Below are 24,030 nucleotides of genomic sequence, written 5' to 3' on the forward strand. Positions count from 1 at the left end.
GCCATTGTTGAAATCATCTAAAAGGATTTAAATGCATAAAGATGTGTAGAGCCTGGTGTCCTTATTCAGAGACATAGGGAGTCTAGAATTTGTAGTTTTTAACAAGAGCAAGAGATGAGGGGCACTTGGGTACTTAGTGGGTTAAACCTTTGCCTTCAGCTTAGGTCATGATCTCAGGGCCCTGGGATTGAGCCTGGCATCGGGCTCTCTGCTCAGCAGGGAGCCTGCTTCCCAAACTTCTCTCTCTGCCTGCCTCTCTGCCTACTTGTGATCTCTCTGTTAAATATAAATAAAATATTTTTTTAAAAAGTCAAAAATGGTTCTAATGATCAGCTAGTGGATTAGATGTACTGTCCTTAAACACAGATCCATGACCAATAGTTCAGAATCAGCAGGGTACAGGTTAAAGAAGGTTATTTCTGGGCCCTAGATCTATATGATGTGATAGAGGAGTCTCATAGGCTTCAGAATCTATAGGTTTCTAAAGCTGTCTATTGATTCTGATCATCAGAAAGATTTGGAAACTCCTAGACTAGAGAGGATGGATGGAGAGTGGAAGCCTGCAAGCCCACAAAGGGTTGTTGGGGTAAACAATGAGAAGGGTGAGGGCAGAGCCGCAGGACGAGAAGAGCAGAGGTTTAGGGACTGGACCAGAGAGACATCTGCTGGACTCCCTGGCCTGTGTGAGTCTTAGACTCTTTGAGGTCCCAGCAAGAGTGGCTATTCTTAACAGACTTAAGGCAGGGAAGATAGAGAGCTGAGATGAAAATCATGATTTTGGTTTTGATCATATTGCATTTGAGTTGCCAAGGGGTTATGAATGTAGAATCCCTCTGAGCAGTTAAGAGAAGCAGAACAGACAGCGAAGAAGTCAGACTAGACATCTAGAACTGTCTGCATGGTGAGCGGTTCTGTCTGCAGGCATGGGTGACATTCGTCATCTGTGACACCGGCTTGGAAGAATCTTCAGAAGAAAATGGACCAGAGGAGGCTTTTAGCACAGATTTTAAGTACTTTTTAAAGGTTGACTTCATATCTCAGAGTCTTGGGATCAGGATACACGGGAATCTGTGGGTGCAGTTTTCTTCCTGTTGGATGATGGCTTGTCCTGTCTATGAGCCTGGATCTGGGTCCCTTATGAAGAAGAGCATGCATAGTTCTCCTACACTAAGAGTCAGGCTCTTGACATTCCTTCTGTGACCCAGATACTCCTGGGCTGTTCTGAACTCCTGTGATCACCTCTCAATTCCATCTGGAGACTGGTTGGTAGCCTCTTACCCAAGACAACAATGATGTCCATAAGCCTAGAGCCCATACCTCTTGAGTAATGGAAAAACATCTTTTAAAAATATAACCCACCTCTATATAAGTAACTTATACAACTCTACACACACACACACACACACACACACACAAACCCAACAAATAATCTGATTAAAAAATGGGCAGAGGACCTGAATATACATTTTCCCAAAGAAGACATCCAGATGACCAACAAACACATGAAGAGATTCTCAACATCTCTAGTCATCAGGGAAATGCAAATCAAACCCACACTGAGATCTTGCCTCATACCTGTCAGGACAACTAGAATAAAAAAGACAAGAAATAACAAGTGTTGTTGAGGATATGGGGGAAAAGGAACCCTGTTGATGGGAATGCAAACTGGAGCAGCTCCTGTGGCAAACAGCGTAGGGGTCCTTTAAAAAAGTAGAAATAGGGGCACCTGAGTGGCTCAATAGGTTAAAGCCTCTGCCTTTGGCTCAGGTCATGATCCCAGGGTCCTGGGATCAAGTCCCGCATTGGGCTCTCTGTTCAGCAGGGAGCCTGCTTCCTCCTCTCTCTCTGCCTGCCTCTCTGCCTACTTGTGATCTCTGTCTGTCAAATAAATAAATAAAATCTTTTTTTAAAAAAAGGAGAAATAGAACTAGCCTATGATCCAGGAATACTAGATATTTACCCAAAGAAAGTGAAAACACTAGTTTGAAATGCAACCCAATGTATTCACTGCAGCATTATTTACAATAGCCGAAATATGGGAACAGCCCATGGCTTTATCTATAAATGAGTAGATAAAGAAAATATAATATACATACAATGAAATATTTCTTAAAAAAAATCGAGATCTCACCATTTGTGACAACGTGGTTGGACCTAGAGGGTATTATGCTAAGTAAAATAAGTCAAAGAAAGAAAGACAAATGCCATATGATCTCACTTATATGTGGAATGTAAACAAAACAAAACAAAACAGACAAAAAGCAGAAGCAAAGCCATAAATACAGAGAACAGACTGATTGATGATTGCCAGAAAGGAGGGGGTGGGGTTTGGGCAGAAAGGTGAAGGGCAGTGGGAGGTACAGGCTTCCAGTTATGGATTAAGTCACAGGAATGAAAGGCTCTGCATAGGGAATGCAGTCAATGATATCATAATAGTGTTGTACAGTGATAGGTAGCTACACAGAGGGTGAGCACTCTATAAGATACAGACTTTTTGAATCCAGACGCCCTATGCCGGAAACTAAAGTAACATTCTGTGTCAGCTGTGTGTCAGTTAAAAAATACTTAGCTCAGCTGGGAAGGAGACAGACCACCTGGCAGGTACGTGGGTCAGAGAGAGCACCCCTGCACCAAGCCCAAGGAGATGGGGAATAGACTAGGCAGCTTCTCCTCCACAGCCCCCTCCCGCCCGGGGGCCTCTGTATACACGACATTACTCGCTGTTGTAATACAGTGACTGAAAGCTCTTCCAGCATCCGTGCACTTGCTGGCACAAGGCTGGGCTCCAGCCACAAAGCCTGACGAACTCACTGAAATCAAGCCGCCACACTGCCAAGCTGGCCTAGAGCACTTTCCCAGAACGAATACCTCTGGATCTTTCCAGAACTCCTGCTCCTGTATGTCAGTGCCAGTCGCCCGGCCTAGGACTCATCTACACCTTTGGCTTCTCCTTCTGCACCATCACCTCTGTCTCCTGCTCCCTAGTGGTCCCTGGCCACACCGCTCTCCCGTGGGCCATGAGTTGGTGGGCCATGAGTGGGCCATGGCCATGAGTGGGCCATGTGAGTGAAGGTGTCCTTTTCAAAGCAGTGTGCCAGACCCCAGTGGGGGACAGAGGGCAAGGAAACAGGGGCCTGGAGCTCCTTAAATACCATCGGCAGCTTCCATTCCTCCTACGATGTTACCTGGGGCATTTAGCTTCAGTTCTTTCCTTCAGCTCGCTAAAAGTTTTAAACTCACGTTCTGTTTTAGCTCTAAATCTTCGCCTGACATCCCCCAAGATGATGAGAACTTGTTCGGGGTCCTAAACCCTTGGGTACAGGGGCGCTGCAGCCAGGGCGGGGGTGGGGGAACAGGGATGGGAGTGGGGAGGCCTGACTTGCGGGTGCTGGGTCTGTGGCAGGTGCTTGGCTGAGGGCTGTGCCCCTTCCTGGGGCTGGGAGCCGTGTCCCCCATGATCGCCTTATGTCCTCCTGGCTGGTGTTACTAACCCGTACTGCCTGAAAAATGAGAATTAGAAAAGTGGATTTGTGGAAATAAAGTTAAACAAAGACATTGGAGAAAGTCTCCATGCAATCGATTAAAAGTTTTCCCTAAATCTGCCAGTTTCCCTTACCCTAAAAGATGTTTCTTGAGGCATTGCTTTAGACCTGCAAAACAGCTCCATCCTGTGGGCGCCACTGAGTGCTAGCGACACATGTGCATATGGTGGTGGCCCTCTGTCAGCCAGCATCAGCTGCCCCAGCATTGGGTCTGCACTGGCTTCTGGGATGGGGCTGTGCAGGGGCTAACCTCACGTTCCAGAAGCGGCTCCGCCTACTGCGGAGTTGACCCCTCCCATCATCTGCATAATTAATCCCCAGGAGGAAGAGCCCCTGCGGCACAAGTGGCCAACTTCAGAGGTCTGAATAATTCTACGACAAGGGACAGCGGAAGCAGTTACTCTAACTTAGGATGAACACTGCTGCTTCGTGACTCAAACAGAAAGTGCACCCAATAGCATTTCCATATACTCGCTGCCCCCACATAGGCGCATGCTCCACCGGGCGTGGTGCTTGGTTACAACTGACACACTGTTAATCATTCAGAATCCTTCATTGACCTTAGGGTTCCCTCTTGGGTTCTACATTCTATGGATTTGGACAAATGTCTCATGACTTGTTTCCATCATGACAGCATCATGAACTGTTTCCATGCGTGGAAAATCCTTTATGCTCTACCTGTTGACCCCTCCCCACTCCACCCCACACCCACCTCACCCCAGGCAATACTGATCTCTTTACTATCTCCATAATCTTGTCTTTTCCAGAACGTCATACGTCATACGGTTGGAATCATACAGCATGTAGCCTTTTCAGACTGGCTTTTTTCACTTAATAATATGCATTTAATTTTCTTCCATTTTTTTTTTTTTCATGGCTTGAGTTTTTTTAAATTTATTTTATGAATGTCTGTCTGTCTGTATGTATTTATTTAAATAAATAAATAAATAAATATTTATTTATTTAAAGATTTTTATTTATTTGACAGAGAGTGAGAGAAGGAACACAAGCAGGGGGAGTGGGAGAGGGAGAAGAAGCCTTCCCCCTGAGCAGGGAGCCTGATGCAGGATTCAATCCCAGAACCCTGGGATCATGACTTGAGCTGCAGGCAGATGCTTAATGACTGAGCCACCCAGGTGCCCCAAGCGTGCAATATTTAAATAATTAAACTTTTAACTGATAATTTCTGTAAGCTTGGAGCATTCCCACTTCTGATCTGGGAGACCCTGTATATAGCCTCCAATAAGTACCATCAGACAGAAAAACAAGGATTTCTATACCCAACCCAGGAAGTCAGAATAAAGAATAACACACACATGAAAAAAAAAAAAAAGAATAAGACAAAAAAAGAAAGAAAGAAAGAAAGAAAGAAAGAAAAGAAAAGAAAGAATAAGAAAGGCAGGAGTCAAGATTTCTAAAGTAAAAAGCACATACACAATAGAGAAGATTACCAACCATGCCTTGAAAATATGAGTAGGATAGATAGACCAGCAAATTTGGTTAATGAAAGTACGTGTGAACACAACCACAGATATTTACTACTTAAAACAATTAAAATGTTTTTTTGTTTTGTTTTGTTTTGTTTTTAAAATAACTCTTACTCCAAACAATGTAGGCTCCTGAGAACTAATCACTTGTGCACACTGTGCACCTTTTTGCCAAATAATTTGTGTCAGGAGGCCAATGAGATGTCAGTCTTTATTTCCAGCTGTGAAAGTAAATGTGTTCTTCCTTGTTAATACTGTGTTGGAAGGCTGTGTTTAGAGGAATCAGGGCAGGTAAAGGCAGGAGCAGCCTGGTGTCTGGTTTTTCCTCAGTGATCCTTGTTTTCCTTCCCTGCTGCCCCCCAAACTGAGCCAACAAGGACAAACCCCACTGACTTTGTGATGTGGAGCAGCCCAGATGCAGAAGGCAGAGGAGAGAAGCAAAGATCGTCTGGCAGAGCAGGGATCCAGAGCCCCTCTTGGCAACACTGTTGGTGCCCGGGCACCCCGGGAGGGGACTGTGCAAGTCCCCATTCAGGGATGAAGGCAGGGACTCAGCAGCATGGACTGGAGGAGCAGGGCAGGCTGGACCTGTGAACTCTCAAAACGAATTCATTGACACTGCCTCCCAGGACCAGGCCCCATGACGTGGGGACATTGCTGGGAATCGAGCAGATGGAACAGCTACCCCTGGGGAGAGAGGCCCATGGAGGGACGAGTGGGGAGAGCAGCGTGGGGCGCCTAAGGAAGGAGGGCATGTCCCCTGCCATGTCCCCTCTAGCCTCCACATGCCTTCCTAAAGGAAGCACATCCCTTCTACATTTCTTTATTTCTAGTTTTTAAATTTCCTTTGACATTTTCCCCTCTGATGCATGGGGAAGGTTTTTCTTGAACCCTGGAAACTGTTCTCTTGAGGAACATGGGCATTCTGGTGTACTTTGACTTTACACTTTCTTCTCAGGAACATTGCCTCCTTCTCCTCTTTCCTAAATGTGTCATAATGAGCTCTCTGGAAATTCCCTTGAGTTGACATTTTTAAAAGAAAGAATTCACAACCAGAAATATGCACAATGATTCTTGCTGCTGTTGGAGAATCAGAATGTGGTCCAAAGAGTTCCCCTAAATAGTCAGAGCTTATTATTACGATGACTGGAAGACTTGATTTCCTCAGGGCAGAAGTATGTTGGCTTTCACGTTTGAAGAACAAATATGCACTAATTTTCTAGAAGACACTTAACAGCTCCGGATTCACTGTAACTCTTTGGAAATTAATTTGTTACCAGTTGCATCCTGCTTATATTATTCACATAGAATAATATAATCTCATTATTCACATGAGAAAGACAAAACCAACAAGAAGTGAATTCTTCCCTCAGTTGATTTTTTTAACACCTTGTTTACATAGGGTTGAAAACAGTCGTTTTTTCTACTTCATGCAAAAGAGGCAGAATGAAGAGTATTCTTGAACTGACTTTGCAAGATGTGCTTTATTTTAAATCAGTCCTGAACCCAAACTACATAGGATCATTTTTTTTTTGACGTATTCTATTCCATTCGATGATTCCTCACAAACTGTATTTTAATATGGAATGAAAACTACATTTCGATCATAAATTTTCATGCTACATTGTTATTTAATGAAGAGGTTGTATTACCAATAATAATAATTTAAGAAAAGGCCATTTTTTTTATTTCCCCAAGCTCAATATACATATTTCTTCCATAATTATGAACTTAAAAAACCCGTCTCAGATGTAAAAATGTGAATTGGAATATGTAAACTCTTTGATATACCTGAAAAACAGAGGAAAATGTCACATACTGGAAAACACCATTGCCTTAAATCATCGAAATGGGAAAAAGCATGTTGAGGGGGAGAGGGGAAAGGTAGAAGAGCATTCATGACCTCAGTTAGTAAAAGTTACAAAGTCAGAGTATTCATTCCACACCCAACTGGGCGCCATTTTTATCTTTCTACCTGGAGCCCGTGTCTGAGGAGGAGCGGAAACTCTAAAGCAGAACAGCCACCCTCACGGAAGCGGGTCATGAGCTGGGCCTCAACAAAGCCAGTCCACATATTTGTTTTGCTGCTTTTTTTTTTTTTTTTTCCTGAGAAGTCACTGGTGTTTAATGGAAAGATTTTTTTAATTAGTCTTCAGTTAAGATAAGGCAGTAAGAGTGTCACTAATGTTAACTTTTTGCTTAGAATGAGGCTTATCCTTCCTCTGGTATCTTCATGGGTCTTTAGCTCCCTTTCTCTTTTCCCCCTAGAAATCCGTTCGGGAGTTTCAGCCTCCTATTGCTGTTGCATATTTTTGGGGTGTGCTGAGTCCCATCTGTTCTCCTTCCCCACTGGTGACAGAGCGCAGTGTCCGCCATGATAGCATCTCTGCAGGAAGGGTGCAGTCCCCGTGCCGAAAAACACAGGTGTCTTACCTTCTCCCTTCATCTTCTCTCCTGTTTCTCTGAGAGAGGAGATCCATAAATGACTCCTTTGCATAGTCAATCAGAACACAAGACACTGTTGACTAAAACATAAAACAAGTAGCCCTGATTTTGGAGAAATGGAATTACAAATAACTTTTTCAACAGCGCCTTCATTTGCAAGGTAGCTTAGACTGCAAAAAGAAGTCAGCTCCTTCTGATCACCTGTCAGAAGAGAAGCCATTTCCATCCAACTAGAAATGCTTAGCTCTTATGAGAATATTGTGCTTTTTTAAAAAAATTCAAATGTTAACTTGACTTGCAGTCTGTGTCTTAAATGATCAATTTGTTTTTTCTCTAGTCCATTTGATCATGGTTTCTGGTGAGCGGTACAGGAATATTAATTTGGCATAGAGATCTTCCTCTAGTTCCAGTTCCCCTGTCTCTCGAACTAAAAAAATATCTGTGCACAACTTCAGGATTCGATCCACATTTGGAAGCTCTTCAAACATGATCGAGTGAGAAATGCCACTGAAGAACTCACGGACAAACTTCCCAATCACAAGGACAACCGAAGCATATAACCCCATGATACTGAAAAAAAAAAAAAATCGAGTAGACATTGTATTTACCAGTTAAATACAGTTAATAGAACGCATCTAAAAGAAAAGAAAAAACAGTATTTCCCTCCAACTCCACATAAGATATGATAAACTGATCAAAGTTCAAAGTTTTTCCCTGACAGAACTATAATACTTGAAAAATGAAAATGAAAAAAAATCCAAATTTTGAAATAACCGATGTTAAGAGTTTCACAGATGAACTTCAGGTGGTTTTACTGCATATATTAAATAAAGAAATCACACAATCGATTTGGTAGAAATGCCACTGTATTATATACACTTTTCTGCACCCAGCACTTTATTTTTAGAAATACAATTCTGCATAGACAATGAACAGATGTTCATGTCCTATTGGGGATGTATGTGTCCTAGCATTTAAGGATCAGAACACTGTGAAATGGTATCTTCAGACCATCTGGACATCGGACCATATCCCAGACTGTGACGTCTGACTAAGACCCTGTCTGCTAGGGTAAGAAGGCAATCTAAACAGAAAAGAGGTAACCCAACATCAATTTCTATGTTTAAACACTGAATGGCCTCAAACATAACAGGAAGGTGTAGAGCGAAGAAACTGGACATATGACTTCTAGACCTGTCCTTAAGGGTGTTACTCACATCAGGCATTTTGACTTCTTTGGGACTCTGGTTCTCCATTTTTTTAAATGAAGAGCCAATAACCTATGAATTTTAATGTTCATCTATTAAGTTCAAGAATTCTGGGAAGATATAAGGCTTCCTATCCTCAACTTTATATGATACAGAAGTAGACTCTTACAAATGTTAACTATGAAATAAGTTCTTACCCGTAGCCAGCCAGGAACCCCAGACTTGGGGGGCTGACTTTGTCATTGAAGACCACCAGTTCCAAGGCCTGGGCGTGCTGATTATATATTCTATTTCCAGTCAGATTGAGAACCCACCACTCACTGTTAGATTTAGTTGTATTGTCTCTGGACAAAATGATGGTGATATTCATGAAATTATTTTCTGGAAGAGGAGTAAAATGAAATTATGTTAGCATCAGACTATTAGGATTTAGGCTCAGCAGTCCTCAGATGGCAAACCCCGGTTACTATTATCCATAGCATGGTGTATAGTGCCTGGATGAGTAGGACACAGGGACACGGTAACAATGTGAATGGGGAAAGAAAAGTGGGCTCTTAGGTGTGCATGTTTTCTCCTTGTCACTAAACAGGTAGCTCCCTACTGCTGAGTGAGCATGGCAGACACGTCACAGGAAAGAAAGATGACCCATCACCTGAGTGTCCTTGCTGAGAATTCCAGACAACTTGTTAGACATTTAAAAATCCCAAATCACCAACTTTTTAGTGAATTGAGTAATTCACTAAATTATTACCAGCATTTATTAAGTGTCTTTGAGAAGAAGCCCCTCTGTCAGGTGATGAGGGGTTACAAAATTGCATACAGCATGATTCCATATCTCAACAGGAACAGGCCATGTATACAAGTGTGGCTTATGGGCATGAGGCAACCACTACAGGACCTGCACCCACAAGTTCTGTAAGCATGGGGAGACTACTTCTCCTTGGTAGGATCCAGGAGGGCTTCCCAGAGAAGACGGCTTCTGAGCTGAGTTTTGCAGGGTGAGAACTTCAGTAAGTGGGGATGGACAGGGAGAGGAGGCTATTTCAGGAGGGCTTGATGGCGTGAAGCTCAGTAAAGTTCTGAAAATCCATGATGCGTGGTTAATGATTGCTTTTGTTGGAGCACAGAGTAAATATAAAAGAATTGTGAAAGGGTGGAAGAAAACTTGGAGTTCTTTGAGTAGGTCTTTCTAAGAAAATACCACCCCCGTCAATAATAATAGGGCCTCAGCTGAGAATTCTGGTGGTGGACTGTGAGGGTAGGGACCTTGTCTTCATTATTTCCTGCTAAATTCCTGGATCGGAGGAATCTGGGACAGTGCCTAGTAATGAATGTCTATTTGATGGATGGATTGGATGGATGGATGAATGGATGGACAGACAGATGGATGGAATGATGGAGTGTGAGGTAGGAAGCTCTTAAAGATAAAGAAACCCTTACCCAGCCTGAATGTGAACCATTCAGAATGCTCAGGAACAGAAAGAACCTTGGTTCTGAAGTCTAGAGATTTCTAAGAAGTGACATCTGGCCTAGGTTTGAATCTAGTTTGTTCACATATCAGTTGTATAAACTCTGCTGAGTAATTCACACCCTGAGCCTCAGTTTCTTCCTTCGTAAATTGGTGATAACCACCAACTTATGCTAAAGATTAGACATTACTAAGAAAGCAGCTCATCAGAGAAGCTATTGTGTTGGCAAGACCCGAGAGCACAAGACCGTGTGGTCTGGGGAAGGACTTTGTTGACTGGACCTCAGATGACCCACAGCCAACAAGCCTATGTTTGGGGAGCACAGAGCATGTGGCTGATAAAGGGGAAAATAAGGGTGGAGAAGGGCTGGGAATCTGGGCACAAGGTGAGGCTGACCCTGGAAGGAGGAGTCCCATCTTTCTGAAGCTGAAAGGAAGTGGGGGGATTGGTGAACATTTGAGCCCCATTGCCAGGGAGAGGGAGGCAGCTGAAGGAGGGCCCTGGCAGGCTTGCAGGATCATTTGATGAGGGGGGCAGCAGCTGTGAAGGACCCACTGAGGGACAGTAGCATTTCAGAGGGAATGACTGATCATTGAGCAATCTATGCTCTTGGACTAAGCATTTCTAGAACTATCTGGACTGAAACGGAAATACCAAAGTACTCAGTGCATCTCACAATTACCATGTAAGACATATGTATTATTTATTGACTGTTGAGGAAGAAAAGCATAGAGATGTGGGGACCCACCCATGCTTGTCTTCTGAACCTGTATCCTGCCTCTACTTCTGTTGGTCTCCATGGGACCTTCCAGCTGTTCGTTTACATCTCCATCTTTCCAGGTAAACATGAGCCTCAAGGAGCCTGGTGTCCAGTGCCTGACACACTGTCTGATGACCATGAGCACTCCATGTTGGCAAAGGAATGAACATGACTTGGATAACAGCTTTGTCCTTTTACTTTTATCACATGTACCCATCTGCTCTGACCCAGACAACTGATGAAGGCAAACAATGCTTAGTAATTAATGCTTAAGAATCCCCAAACATCAACATGCTACCATCACTGTTTTTTGGGGTACATACAGTCCCTAGAGGCTGACCTTGATACTTAACCACCCTTGGGCTGAATCAAGTACATTTCCTGCTCCGTTTTTATTGTTCTTATCATAGGGCTTTCATATTTAATATTACGTTAGGCCATTTTCTGCCTAAGAGATGGACGTTAATAGAAACAAATGAACAGACTGATGAATCAGTAACAGAAGCTGCTAGAACACAGATTTAAGCCAATCATGTTCTATATCAATGAAAACCATGAGGAATATGGTTCCCGGTGCCTGACTGGCTCCTTCTGGCTGGTGACTGTAGCTGGGAGTCTTTGGCTTCTGTAAGCCGCGTCTCACAGGGAAAGAAAACTGGAAAGCAGCTGTAGAAAGGCTGAAAATGCAAACTATAGACACTGATAAAAGAATTAAAAAGAGTTCTGAAACAATTCCTTCTCATCCTTACCAGACAAAAGTTGCTTTATAGGTTTAGAGTTCGAGTCACTAGGTGCTTTCACGTAATATGGGTAGATCCTTTCTATAGTCCTATGCGTTCAGAAAAAAAAAGAGGAGGAGGGTCATGACATTTTAGTTGTTTTATCCACATAAAACTGACTTTTTGTTACCATCTTTTACCTCATCTCAAACAAATAACAGTGAGTCGGTACTTCTACGCAATGTGGTGTCATCAAAATTTATGGGCCCCATTATAATCAGAAATTTCTGAAGCCAAACAAATTTAGTGGTTCTATTCAAAAACTTAGGTAAACTCTGTACATGAGCTTATTAATGCCTTAAAAACTACCTATGACTGTTTCTGAAGCAAGGGGCTATCTTTCTTGCTAGGATCTATGTCTGCACTCTATGTAGGTATATAATTATATCCATAATCAAGTGGACTGCATGAATCTATCTAGTGACAAGATTGAGGCTCGAGGAGACAGCTGGTGGCCTGGACCTCACCCTCCCTCTGCAGAGGATGAACTGGTTAATGTGAGCAGGTCACTCTGTCCTTCTAGGCCTGTTCTTTCACGGGGAAACAATGAGGGAAGACTTGGAAATCTTTGAGGTTCCTTTAACTGTAGTGATTAAAAAATGCTGTCTTAGGGAAAACAGTGTGAGGACTGCATCATGGTAGCTCTGATGCTCAGTGCAGCACAGTGGGGCCAGGGCAGACTGGAGGTCAGAACTAGACATTGACCAATGAATGTGATTTAGTGGTTTTGCACCCATAGCATTTCACCCCTTCCTCCTAGTTCTCATACTAGAATCTAAACATCCCAGCTTGGATTTCTTTGAAGTGGAGTATTTATATGCATATGCATATATGCAAGATAATATATTAATATAGAGGTCCCCCCCAAACCCCTGCCTAACTTCCCTTTATTCCTTGTCTTCCCTGTACCCCCATCCAGTAGCCAGGCATTCAATGAGCCCAGGTCGAGTAAGAGTAAAAGAAAGGTTTCCCAGGGGCTCTTCTTGGCTTTTGGTGATTATGGTCAGGTAAGAGCAAGGTCTGCTACCCAGAGACAAGATCAGGGCTCCCAGGGCTAGGTGGACAGAGAGGGAGAGGGGAGAAAACAGAGTTGTCTTAATGTAACATAATGAGATCTCCAAGTAGAGATTCACTTGGGTTACTGGAGAATGGAGAATGTTGCATTTCTTGTGTATATGAATTTGCAAATGGAGATTTTGTACCAAATATAGCCATATATTAAAGCTAATAAACAGGAGCAATCACTTACACGGGCGTTCTTGAACTTTCTGTGTTGTTGCCAGCGATCATTTTAGCTATATTCTTACGTGTATTATTTTTAAGAGGAAAAGATAGCTTATCGGTTGCTATTTCTGCTTTTGCACCCAGACTCATGTTTCTGTGAAGAAAGATAAAAGGGCCCAATGTCAGTGATTAGTCAGAAGTCTGGAAGAGAGATTCAAAAATTCACTTGACTATTTTATTAATCTCACCAAGTCTTCATTGGATCCACAACTGTCAACCCCAACCTTTTCTGTCCACCTCACCTTTATGTCCAGCTTCGTAGACAACCAAGTTAGTAAACCCCACGGAGGCCACAAACACCTTTAAAACAGACGGCACGTGAGGAGGCAGTCTGCTGACTAAAAGAGAAACTGTCTTGATGCTCTGATATGAATTTCTGCAACATTCCTATATTAATCTAATGAGGTTAGTCTCATGCTGACTAATAGAATCCACATTTTTTTTTAAAGATTTTTATTTATTTATTTGACAGAGAGAAATCACAAGTAGATGGAGAGGCAGGCAGAGAGAGAGAGAGGGAAGCAGGCTCTCCGCTGAGCAGAGAGCCCGATGCGGGACTCGATCCCACGACCCTGAGATCATGACCTGAGCTGAAGGCAGCGGCTTAACCCATTGAGCCACCCAGGCGCCCCTAGAATCCACATTTTTAAAAGAACATTCAATCAAAATCTGATCTTTAATGTCGTTAATTTTTTGGTAGCTCTTCAAAGAAAAGGCTAGAAAATAAATTTTTGGCAGTCCAGAATTTCGTGTGAGGAACTTGGGATATGAATTCTAAAGGAGAAAATAAGATTCAGGAAGGAGTTCTTTCAATTCTGAACAGCCCCCTTTGAAATCCTCTTAGGTTGGAGAAGGCTTTCTAGGTACCTATCATGATTTTTTCTTAATTTCATCCTAGAAACCAGGAATCATGGACCCAAATGCACCTACCACCTGACTTCCCAAATAAGCCGCCAGAGAATCCTGAAATCACAAGACCATGATAACAAACGAACAAACAAACAAACACTAAGCCTTTCCAACTAGCTTATCTTGTCAAGGTGTCCCAAGTACTCCACTAACACACTGGGTTTTTGAATGCGAGAACTTTTCCCAAGACATGCTCTTAGGAATGGATAAAGAAGATGTGATATATATATATATATATATATATATATACGGTTATTACTCAGCCACCAAAAAGAATGAAATGTCATTTGCAAAGCTGTGAATAAAGCTAGAGAGTATTATGTTGAGCAAAACAAGTCAGAGAAAGACAAACATCATGTGATCTCACTCATGTGTGGAATTTAGGAAACAAAACAAATGAGCAAAGTGGGAAAAAAAGAGAGGGAGAAGGAGGCAAACCAAGAAACAGACTCTTAACTATAGAGAGCAAACTGTTGGTTATCAGAGGGAAGTAGGTGATGGGAGCTGAGGAGGGCCCTTGTGATGAGCACTGGGTATTGTATGGAAGTGCTGAATCACTATACTGTACACCTGAAACTAATATCACACTGGATATTAGTATGTTCACTGGAATTTAAATAAAAACTTAAAAAAAAAATGAGCGAAATAGTGGCCGCATGCCGGCCATTGGCTCAGGTTAGGTGGGAAAGAGTCTCTCTCAGCTCTCGCCTCCTGGGACTGCCAGGCTGCTCGCACACATTACGTGTGGAGAAAAAAAATCTGTTAGGGTTTCCCCACGTTGGGGGGATGGGTGCAAGTGAGAACTGGGGTTCCTGAGGCTGCTAGTTCTTCATTCCAAAGAACAAACTTCACCCTTTCAGGGAAATCTTACCACCATCCAGACTATTTCATTTCTATGAGTCCTTACCCATTTTCCTTTCACTTTGCTTCTCTCTCTTGTTCACAGAACTCATTGCCAGCCTCTCTTTAAAGACTGAGGTTAGCAGGAAAAAGGAAAACTACAAGGTTCTTATTTTTTGCCAAAGATTCTCAGGCAGATCATTATTTAACAAACACAAAAGTTTAGCTGTAGCATCCAATGAATGTTCCCAAAGCATGATATCAACTAAAACCCACATCAATTGAATTTTTCTGTCCTTCTATCCTCCCGCCCCCGCCCCGAGTTTAGATTGGGGGGAAAGGGGGAAATCATACATGGAAAGACAGTAACTACCTCTGAATACTCCATGAAAAAACAACAGAGAAGCTACTATTGGGGTCCATGAGTTCCTCTATCATTTTCTGCTTACTGGGAGGGCTGATGGTCCACAAAGAATTTGAGTTTCCTTCCAGTTCTGCTACTGTTATGTCTTCTTTTTCATAATTTTCCAGAAATTGCATAGCACCCTGTATGCACACAAATACACATGCATAAATATATCATAGACATGGTGATGTATAAATAAAGCAATTGCTCTTCCTTTTAACTGACTGCTGAATGAGGATTTCTTCCTATGGAAGGACAGTTTCTACAGTGGATGGGCTTGGTACTCCGTGGTACTACTTTCCCTCCACATGCGGAATAGGCAGCCCCAGTGACACAGAGCAATCTCAGTATAGTACAGGTACAGAATTGTTTCAATTAATCAATAAAGGCAAATCAAAGTATTTGGTGTTGTTTTTCCTCCCCACTAAGCAGGAAACTTATCAACACTTGGGGTGTTCCCTCTCATGAGACAGTCAAATTTAATCCACCCACAACATCTTGGTCCTACCTTCACAGCTGCACATCCCTTCAGATGAGTCTGGGCAGTGTGCATTAGAGGCTGATAATTTTATAAAGGAGCTAAGCCTCCATCTGCCTAATCATTTTCTTTAAATAGGGAAGTATTATTTGTAAAGCAAATTTTAATTATGAAAAATCAATTTCTCATATTATTCTGAGTTTACAATGGAGAGAAAAGAATACATCAACCACAACTTTGCCAACAGGACATTATCACTATTATATGCAGTAGGAAATGCAGATTTTTAAACATCACTTAAAAAATAATAGCGTATATTCTTTTTCATTTATGTCTTATCTTGAGACATGTTCATGCCATGTGTGGTCTTTGCAATGATTATTTTGTATTACAAAAGAAGTTGCCTGGAAAATATTCAGACAACACAACGTGTAACTAAAATGAAAAGTGGTAGCCCCCCTCTCCCATGTCAACCACCCTAGGGAAGCCAGTGCCCAACAGATTCACTGGACACATTTGCTATAATTTATTCAACAGCCTTTACTTACTGAGCCCTCAGCTGCTTCCCACTTTTGTCAATACTAAGAATGCCATCACAAGCAGGTGCCTGCATAGAGATTTTCCAATATTTTGAATTACTCCCTGAAGATAAGATTCTCAGACTAGACCTAGCCGTCAAAGGGATCAGTATCTACTGCAATTAAAAACATCTAAAAATATAAAAGAGGACCTACATCTGTTGAGCTTAAATTAAAATGTCCTGAATTAAAATTATGTTTATTGACACTTCTATCCAATAATACAGACATAATGTCTCAGATTATCCAAGTGGCCAGTGGCCACTGGTAATCCTTGAAGAGTCCTTCCCACAACCACAGGCCACAGCAGAACAGTGAATAAAGTGACAAGCCATAAGCTCACCTAGATGAAAGGTCTTCACAGACATCTACAACATGCATTTACTTACAGTGTCCCTAGAGAAAGCTTTCATAAACTTATTAAACTTTAGCTGATCCATAACTTTCAACTGGCTTTGCTGGGCACTCATTGTGAAAATGGGCTGGAAAACAAAGAAACAGTGCTGTCAACACTCCTGAGGCTTGTCTCTGCATCCTGGGTTAAAAGAGAAATATTTATACAGTATATCATCACCCACTGTGTACCCAATGGCAACTGGCCTCAGGGATCTCTTTTTGGAAGTGATTATTCCAGTGCCTCACACCAGAACAGAACTACCCTTTCAACGTCTTCTGCACCTTATCTCATATGCCATGCATAAACTGACCAGTTAAAATGTAGGGGAAGAGAATCTGGCCGCAAAAGCTAACTGAACATCCTGTGGCTGGTGGTCAGGAAAGACACGGGCAGGGGAGCCAGACCTGGGGGAAGGGACACAGCAGTTACCTGGTACCCTCCCAGGGTAATCGTGACCGAGACGTCCAGGGGCTGGTTGATGACCCCTGCCACAGATTTGATCAAGGACATGAAGAGAAGGGGAAACCAGACGATGCAGATGAGCAGAACGATGATCATGCCTCCCATGCCATACTTCACCACTTTCTTCTTCTTCTGCCCCCGGGGCTGCGGGTATCTCTGCAACAGAAAAGTCACACAGGCCTCAGGCTTCCAGTGCTGGAAGCAGGTGGGGGAAGGATGCCTTGCTCTTCCCACAGGACCTGACTGGGACCTGATTCTGCATCACTCACCCTGAAGTGGGGAGAGCAAACTTGTCCCCAGTCTATGAAGTTAGGTGGTGATGTGAAGCTGTAATGAGCTCCCAACACATTTCCACTGTGTTACCATGAGGGACCAATGGGACCTGACAGACTTTCTCCTTAAAATTGTTGTGTGTGTGAGGGGGGGTGCCTGGGTGGCTCTGTCAGTTAAGTGTCTGCCACCGGCTTAGGTCATTAGGCCGTGATCCCAGGGTCCTGGGATTGAGCCCACATTGGGTTCCCTGCTCAGTGGGAGCCTGCTTCTCCCTCTCCTTCTGCCCCTCCCCCCACTTGTACTCACGCTCTCTGTCTCTCTCTCTCAAATAAATAAAGAAAGAAAGACAAGTAAACTATGACTAGGACCAAGTGTCCTGCATTTGTGGGTGTTCATATGTCAACACTCTCTCTTTCAGGAAATTGTTCTGCCTTCATAAGCATATTCATAAAGCCCCTGGAGCACAGTATATTCAACTCAGAGTAATCCCCAATAAAAGTCACTGTTAAAAGAAGCTTACTTTTCTGCTTCACCCTAGACAAGAGATTGTCCCTGGTAATGCTTCAGTCTCTGATGGGACAGAGTGGAAATGAGTCCCAGATTTACTCAGACTCCCTTGGTGTTGACCTCCCCAACACGTAAGTTCTCAGAAAGTTTTACCAGGTGTGATTTAAAATATGAAATACCCTTTGACTTAGCATAAGATAGCAGTATATATTTAAGTAGGGGTGATACATTAAACAAGGCTTTTTATTTCTTGAAATAAAACAACAGCAATGATTGTAAACTTTTCATGGGCAGGAATGCCTAGTGTTTCAGGGCAGAGCAACACCAGCCTTCAAGGCAGACTGACAATGGTGTCACCTCTCACTATGGTACTAAGAAGGTTGTCACCTGTTGACTCAAAGACAGTGAAAGGCTTGTAAGAGCCAACAAATGGGGCAGAAACGCTGCTTCCATGGAAAGTGACCCCGTATCAACATGGTACAGTCCTGTGAGCTCTGACGGAGAGCCTACCTCATAAGAACTCCCCACCCATTCATCTAGCGGAAGTAGTATCTCACTGTTTCTGGTGCTCCTGGGGTCGGGCCCTGGGTCCTGGGATGTCGTCCTTCCCCCTTGCTGTCAACACATGAACTCATCTATTTCGTGGAGAAGACGAGCTATGTGGTGTGTTTCTTCACTGCTCATCTTTCTCTAGCTTCCTGTAGGGTGGCCGGTCCTCTTCCCTACTTCCCTCTTCCCTCCCCAGGCCTCTGATTCCACGCTTTCCAGACCCCAGACCACCCCCCACAAGCCTCACCCCCCTGCCTTGATCCCCACCCGGACCTTCTTCCTTTGGCTTTAATACTAAGAACTTTTGCTTTTCTTTTTTCTACTATTCTTTTCCTTGACACCTATAGAGGTACAGATCCTCTCCATTCTAAAATTATCCTCTCAATTTGCCTCTCCCTTGAACTGATTCTCTCTCTGGCCTTTCTCTTGCCTGTGCTCAGCCCCTTTGAAAGGGGAGCCACAGGATGACCTATGGCAAGTCTGTTCAGTGGCGTCCAGCCCGAACTGCCCACCTGCAGAATTGCGAGCAAAGGAAATGGTTGTTATTTTTCATCCACTGAGTTTGGGGTGTCTGGGTGGCTCAGAAAATTAAGCAAGGGACTAGCTCAGGTCATGATCTCAGGGTCATGAGATCAAGCCCCATGTTGGGCTCTGCGTTTGGTGCAGGCCCTGCTTGAGTTTCTCTCTTTCTCCCTCACTCTCTGCCCGTACCTGTTCTGCATGCTCTCTCTCTCTATATATATATAAACATAATATATAATATTTATTTAATTTATTTTAAAAATATATATTTAATTAATTAAATTAAATATGTATTAATTTATTATATATTATATAGAATAAATATATAATAATAAATATATATACATTTTTAGGCAATTATGTTTGAGGCTGTTTGATTGCAGCAATAGACAACTGATATGGTAATTATTGAATGAATAAATAGCTCCTGGAGCTAGAGATGAACCTATACCTCCCAGCGGGGAGGGTCCAGGAAATGAGGTCTCCTAGTGTCACCGTGTATACATGGATACCTCCTGAGGCAGTCAAGCTATGATGGGGTAGCTTCAATTATTAGAAAGTTCTTCATATACCACTGAAACTTACCAGAGCTTTTGCCAACTTGTCTTTTTTTTAAATTTAATTTAAAATTTTTCAGTGTTTCAAAATTCATTGTTTATGCACCATACCCAGTGCTCCATGCAATATGTACCCTCCCTAACTTGTCTTAAACTCTGTTATCTTGAACCTTGCAAATAAATTCAGACATTTCCTCTATTTCCCAGTATTTCAAACAGTTACAAATGGGTATTGTTTTTGCCTCCTTCCATTTTTTTTTCTACTTCAGACAGAACAATTCTTGGTTCTTTCTCCTCTTCTTCATTTGTTATGATTTCCAGGTCCTTTGTCAACATGATTGTTACCCTCAAAGTCCCTTTGGTAGAACAGCTCTCATATATCTCATATTCTGTCATTTAAAAATTATATTTTATTTATTTATTTGACACAGAGAGAGAGCACAAGTAGGCAGAGTGGCAGGCAGAGGGAGAGGGAGAGGGAGAAGCAGATTCTCTGCTAAGCAGGATGCCAATGCTGGGCTCAATCCCATGACCATGGGATCATGACCTGAGCCAAAGGCAGCCACTTAATTGACTAAGCCACCCAGGCACCCCACCATATTCTGACATTTTAACAGTTTTTCTGCTCCTTAAAAATCAGTACAAGCTCTATGATTTTAAGTTTACTGCCAGTCATATCTCCTTCACTCCCATAAACCCCATAAACACAGGGCCCACAGGTCAGTGGGCCCCTGCCCTGTGAAGCTGAAATTCCTAGAAGCAGCAACAGAACATATTAGAAAGTATATAGATTAGAGGAAACTTTTCCAAAGAGAGTATTACGGAGAAGAAAAAAAAAAGACATTTTATACCACCTCAGCTAATTATCATTGAGCGGTCCTGTTGCTATTATTCAACAGACTCCTGTTTCAGATGTTAAACTTGTGAAAAAATCCAATAAATAACAGTAATCCTATCCATATTTAAATCTTAATATTCAATCTAACAGAATAAGCAAATATTTGTAGTTCAATTTCCTCTGTACAAAGATGTCATATTGTCCTGTCGCTCATCAAAGAATGAGTCAGAGGGTGAGCCTGAGTCCAAGCCACCTGACCTCACTTTTCTCTACCGTACCACATTCCCTTCTGCTCCCCAATGAGCCATTTAAGAATTATTGGGTCACACAGCAATATATAATTTCTTCTTTTAAAAATAACTACAATATACATTTGCCATAAGGGAAGACATCTGGACGCTATTGCTGACTAAAGGCAACAGTGAGTCCAAAATTCCCAAGTCCAGAGGGTGGAAACCAATGGAACACTTAAAGATCCTCACCGTTTCTGCCCCCCCGTCCCCCTTTATTTGGCTATAAAACTTATAGAGGTTCACATTAATCTCATAACCAGCCTGGATGGAAGGGAAACAAAAAGGGATCAGGCATTTTTCTGGCTTACTTTTTCGGACTCCCGCCAACATTTCAGGATGAATATGTGAGCATAGATATCCTCCACACATATCCAGCTGGAAAGGCTCAAGGTCGTGTCTGTCCACACCCAGTCCATCACAGCCCTCAGCTCCGTCAGAAACGGAACGAGGCGGAACCTGCCAGAAGCCACATCTTGTTAGACAGATAGTTGTGGGGTGGCCCCCATCACCCTCTCAACCCCAGGAGCTCTTGTAGTTCTCTGTCATCTTAGCCTTATGTCTCAGAAACAATTCTCAGGGTGACTCTTATGGTAAAATACAACTGGGATTACAAACTCTTTCCATCATGAGTCAATGTATAAATTAGTATTGCCCATTCATTTTTCTTTTTTTTTTTCTTTTTGTTGATGGTCTTAACAAATTAGGATTCCCTTTTTATTTTTTTTTCTTTTTAAACATTTTTTATTTATTCAAGAAAGAGGGTGAGAGAGAGCACAAGTGGTGGGTGGAGGGGCAGAGGGAGAGGGAGAAGCAGACTGCCCATTGAGCAGGGACTGGATCCCAGGGCTCGATCCCAGGACCCTGGGATCATGACCTGAACCAAAGGCAGATGCTTAACTGACTGAGTCACCCAGGCTCCCCAGGATTCCCTTTTTAAATACATTTGAAGGTGTCCTCTCCCTCACCAAAGCTTTGTAGGGGTTTAATCTTTTTGATTAAATTTATCTCTGAATATTTCATTGTTTTCGGCGATGTTGTGAACGAGATAGTTTTCTTTGTTGTTGTTGTTGTTGTTTTCCCCTCACGATATTTTGTTTTTAGCATATGGAAACACCACTGATTTCTGGGTGTTGATTTTACAGCCTGCAAATTTACACTGAATTCGTTGATTACTTTCAACAGTTCTCTGGTTGAGTCTTTAGGATTTTCTATACTTAAGAACATATCTTCTGCCAAGAAACTCCATAATTTTACTTTTTTAAACATTTGCTTGTGAGAATTTGTTGGTCAGAGGATTATTGAACATTGGGGTTTTGCTGCTGAATGAGCTAGGAAAAGTTAGGTAGCTGGTGCCTGAAAGATGAGGACAAATGACTGCTGTCAGAGGGAGCAGGACAAGTGTTTGGTGGCACACAGTAGAGCCCACACCTGGTGGACTTAGTCGGTGCCCAAGTTTAATAAGATTCTGCCTTTGTTTCTTGTATTTAGGAATGGGTTGGCCTGGGCTCCTTTTGGGTCTGGAGGCTGTTCCTTGTTTCTTGACTAACACAGAGCTTCTCTCCGGCTGGAGAACCCAGGTGCACCTCATGGACTTTCCCCTAGACCACTCAGCTCTGCCAAGTGAACACTAATCCAACACCTGGAAGAAATACCAGGCCATCCTCAGACCAACACCAAGTGACTCAGCGAGCATGCTCGACAGCTCTTTTGTGACTACGTCACCATCCCTATGTCTGGTACAATTGAGAAGCCAGCAGTGCCATGAGCAGCCTGGCCTTTTATGCTCTGGTACAATTCCAAGGGAACAGAGAGGAACTACTACCAAAGAAATCCTCAACAAAGAGCCAATATGCTTCATTTGAGTAGCTAACTTACTATCAGGAACAAGCAAGCCATGTGGCATTTAGTTTGACGCTAAATGGAATAAATGGCCCTTGTCAATGGAGGCACTTATTGTAAACACAAAATCCCAATGGTATTTTGAAAGAGTCCAGATTCCAAATTTCTGTTCTATTGTGCCCAGAAATATATTAATACTTAAAGATCATATATCCCTATTTTTCATCCTGAGATATTACCACACTAATTACTCAGGATACAGCAATAGAAAATTAAGCCATGTGGCTGATTTTAGAAGGACATACTGGCCAGATGTATGTCAATTATCCACAGAAAGTTATTTAAAGAGGCATATCTGTCTTTTGCCGAACATCATGAAGAGTTCTGGGATGCTCCATATTGCTATGCCAGTGTTCTGCACCTTCCTATTTCTTCCTGAGGAAAATGAATGTCTTTTTCTTACTAGCCTCCCCTCCATGAGTGTCTGTGGCAATACAGAGTGTCCTTCCTTACCCTTGAAACAAGAAGAGGTTGACATAATTGTAGCTCTTGGTGAGGAAGTTTCCAAGGACTCGTGTTGGGTAGCCACAACGGATTTGGTAGGCAGACAGCCCGAAGTAAACACATTTCACAAAGTACCAAAGCTGAGCAACCAGGTTCTGGCTGAACTTCCTAAAATGTAAAAACACAGGAAAGTGAAATAATGCTACAACATCACATCAGTTTAGGATTTAAAAAAAGAAAAGCCTAATTGACCCTCTGGCGCTTAGAGTCAATTCAATTGTATATAGATCACTTCAAAGGCAAAAAGTAAGGTAAGAAAATCTAATAATTAAAAATATATATATATATAAACGGTGGCTCCAATGTATTAGTGCATTATTCAGTTTTTAGACCATAATTCATTTATTTTTAAGCAAATTTACTAATATTTTCTCCCAACATGGAAGATGATGCTACCATGTTCCAAATCAAAGCTCATCAAAAAATGCATTTTTTTACTACAAAAGGACCTATAAATGGAAGATGTAGGAGAAAGTATTCTGAGAAGTGAATTACCTCCTCCCCTCATTTTTTTGTTTGTTTGTTTTTGTTTTTGCTATATATATATATATATATATATATATATAGAGAGAGAGAGAGAGAGAGAGAGAGAGAGAGGTGTCATGGATTAACAAAGTTTTAAAACCAGATGTGGGTTCCAGTTGTGTTTATAAACCATAGCAATTACTCCTCAAGACATCATGCCCAAGACATCCATGACTTTATTTGAAGATTTTCCCTACCTCTGAAAATCTATGATTCCATGATCTAACATTCTTTTCTTAATGATGCCTCGAACAAGAGAGATCACAGTCCCTTCTCGTGGGGAATAATTGATGAAGAGACCCACAGTGCTGGACAGTTCATAAATGCTAGGATAAGTTGGAGGAAAAACTTGGTGGAACTAAATTTCACACCAGAAACAAATCTGAAACACTTTTCAAAGGATGGTGAGCCACAGGACCATTTTAAACTTTGGATTAAGGCAGAATTCTACAAGAATACTAGACATGGTCAATATATGTTTAAAAGGAAATGAAACATAAGACTTTTGACTCAGCAAGC

The 24,030-nt window shown here is 42.2% G+C and overlaps 1 protein-coding gene across 5 annotated transcripts in view; it reads right to left on the reverse strand.

The window, feature by feature from the left end:
- Positions 1–6,494: 6,494 nt before the first annotated feature.
- PIEZO2 (piezo type mechanosensitive ion channel component 2) overlaps positions 6,495–24,030 on the reverse strand; it is a 450,629-nt gene continuing 433,093 nt past the window's right edge. For 4 of the 5 annotated variants that reach the window (XM_059139043.1, XM_059139042.1, XM_059139041.1 and 1 more), the window contains 9 exons: positions 22,936–23,094; positions 20,892–21,039; positions 17,012–17,200; positions 16,575–16,667; positions 15,097–15,269; positions 12,940–13,068; positions 11,661–11,740; positions 8,880–9,063; positions 6,495–8,044 (listed from right to left, as the gene is read on the reverse strand). In XM_059139043.1, coding sequence (XP_058995026.1) covers positions 7,792–8,044; positions 8,880–9,063; positions 11,661–11,740; positions 12,940–13,068; positions 15,097–15,269; positions 16,575–16,667; positions 17,012–17,200; positions 20,892–21,039; positions 22,936–23,094 — 1,408 coding nt within the window. In that variant the 3' untranslated portion in view covers positions 6,495–7,791. Of the gene's footprint in view, positions 8,045–8,879; positions 9,064–11,660; positions 11,741–12,939; positions 13,069–15,096; positions 15,270–16,574; positions 16,668–17,011; positions 17,201–20,891; positions 21,040–22,935; positions 23,095–24,030 lie in introns of those variants that run through there. The other variant, XR_009345787.1, reaches the window with a different exon arrangement.

The sequence above is a fragment of the Mustela lutreola genome, chromosome 11, assembly GCF_030435805.1.
Source record: "Mustela lutreola isolate mMusLut2 chromosome 11, mMusLut2.pri, whole genome shotgun sequence".
Taxonomy (NCBI): Eukaryota; Metazoa; Chordata; class Mammalia; order Carnivora; family Mustelidae; genus Mustela; species Mustela lutreola.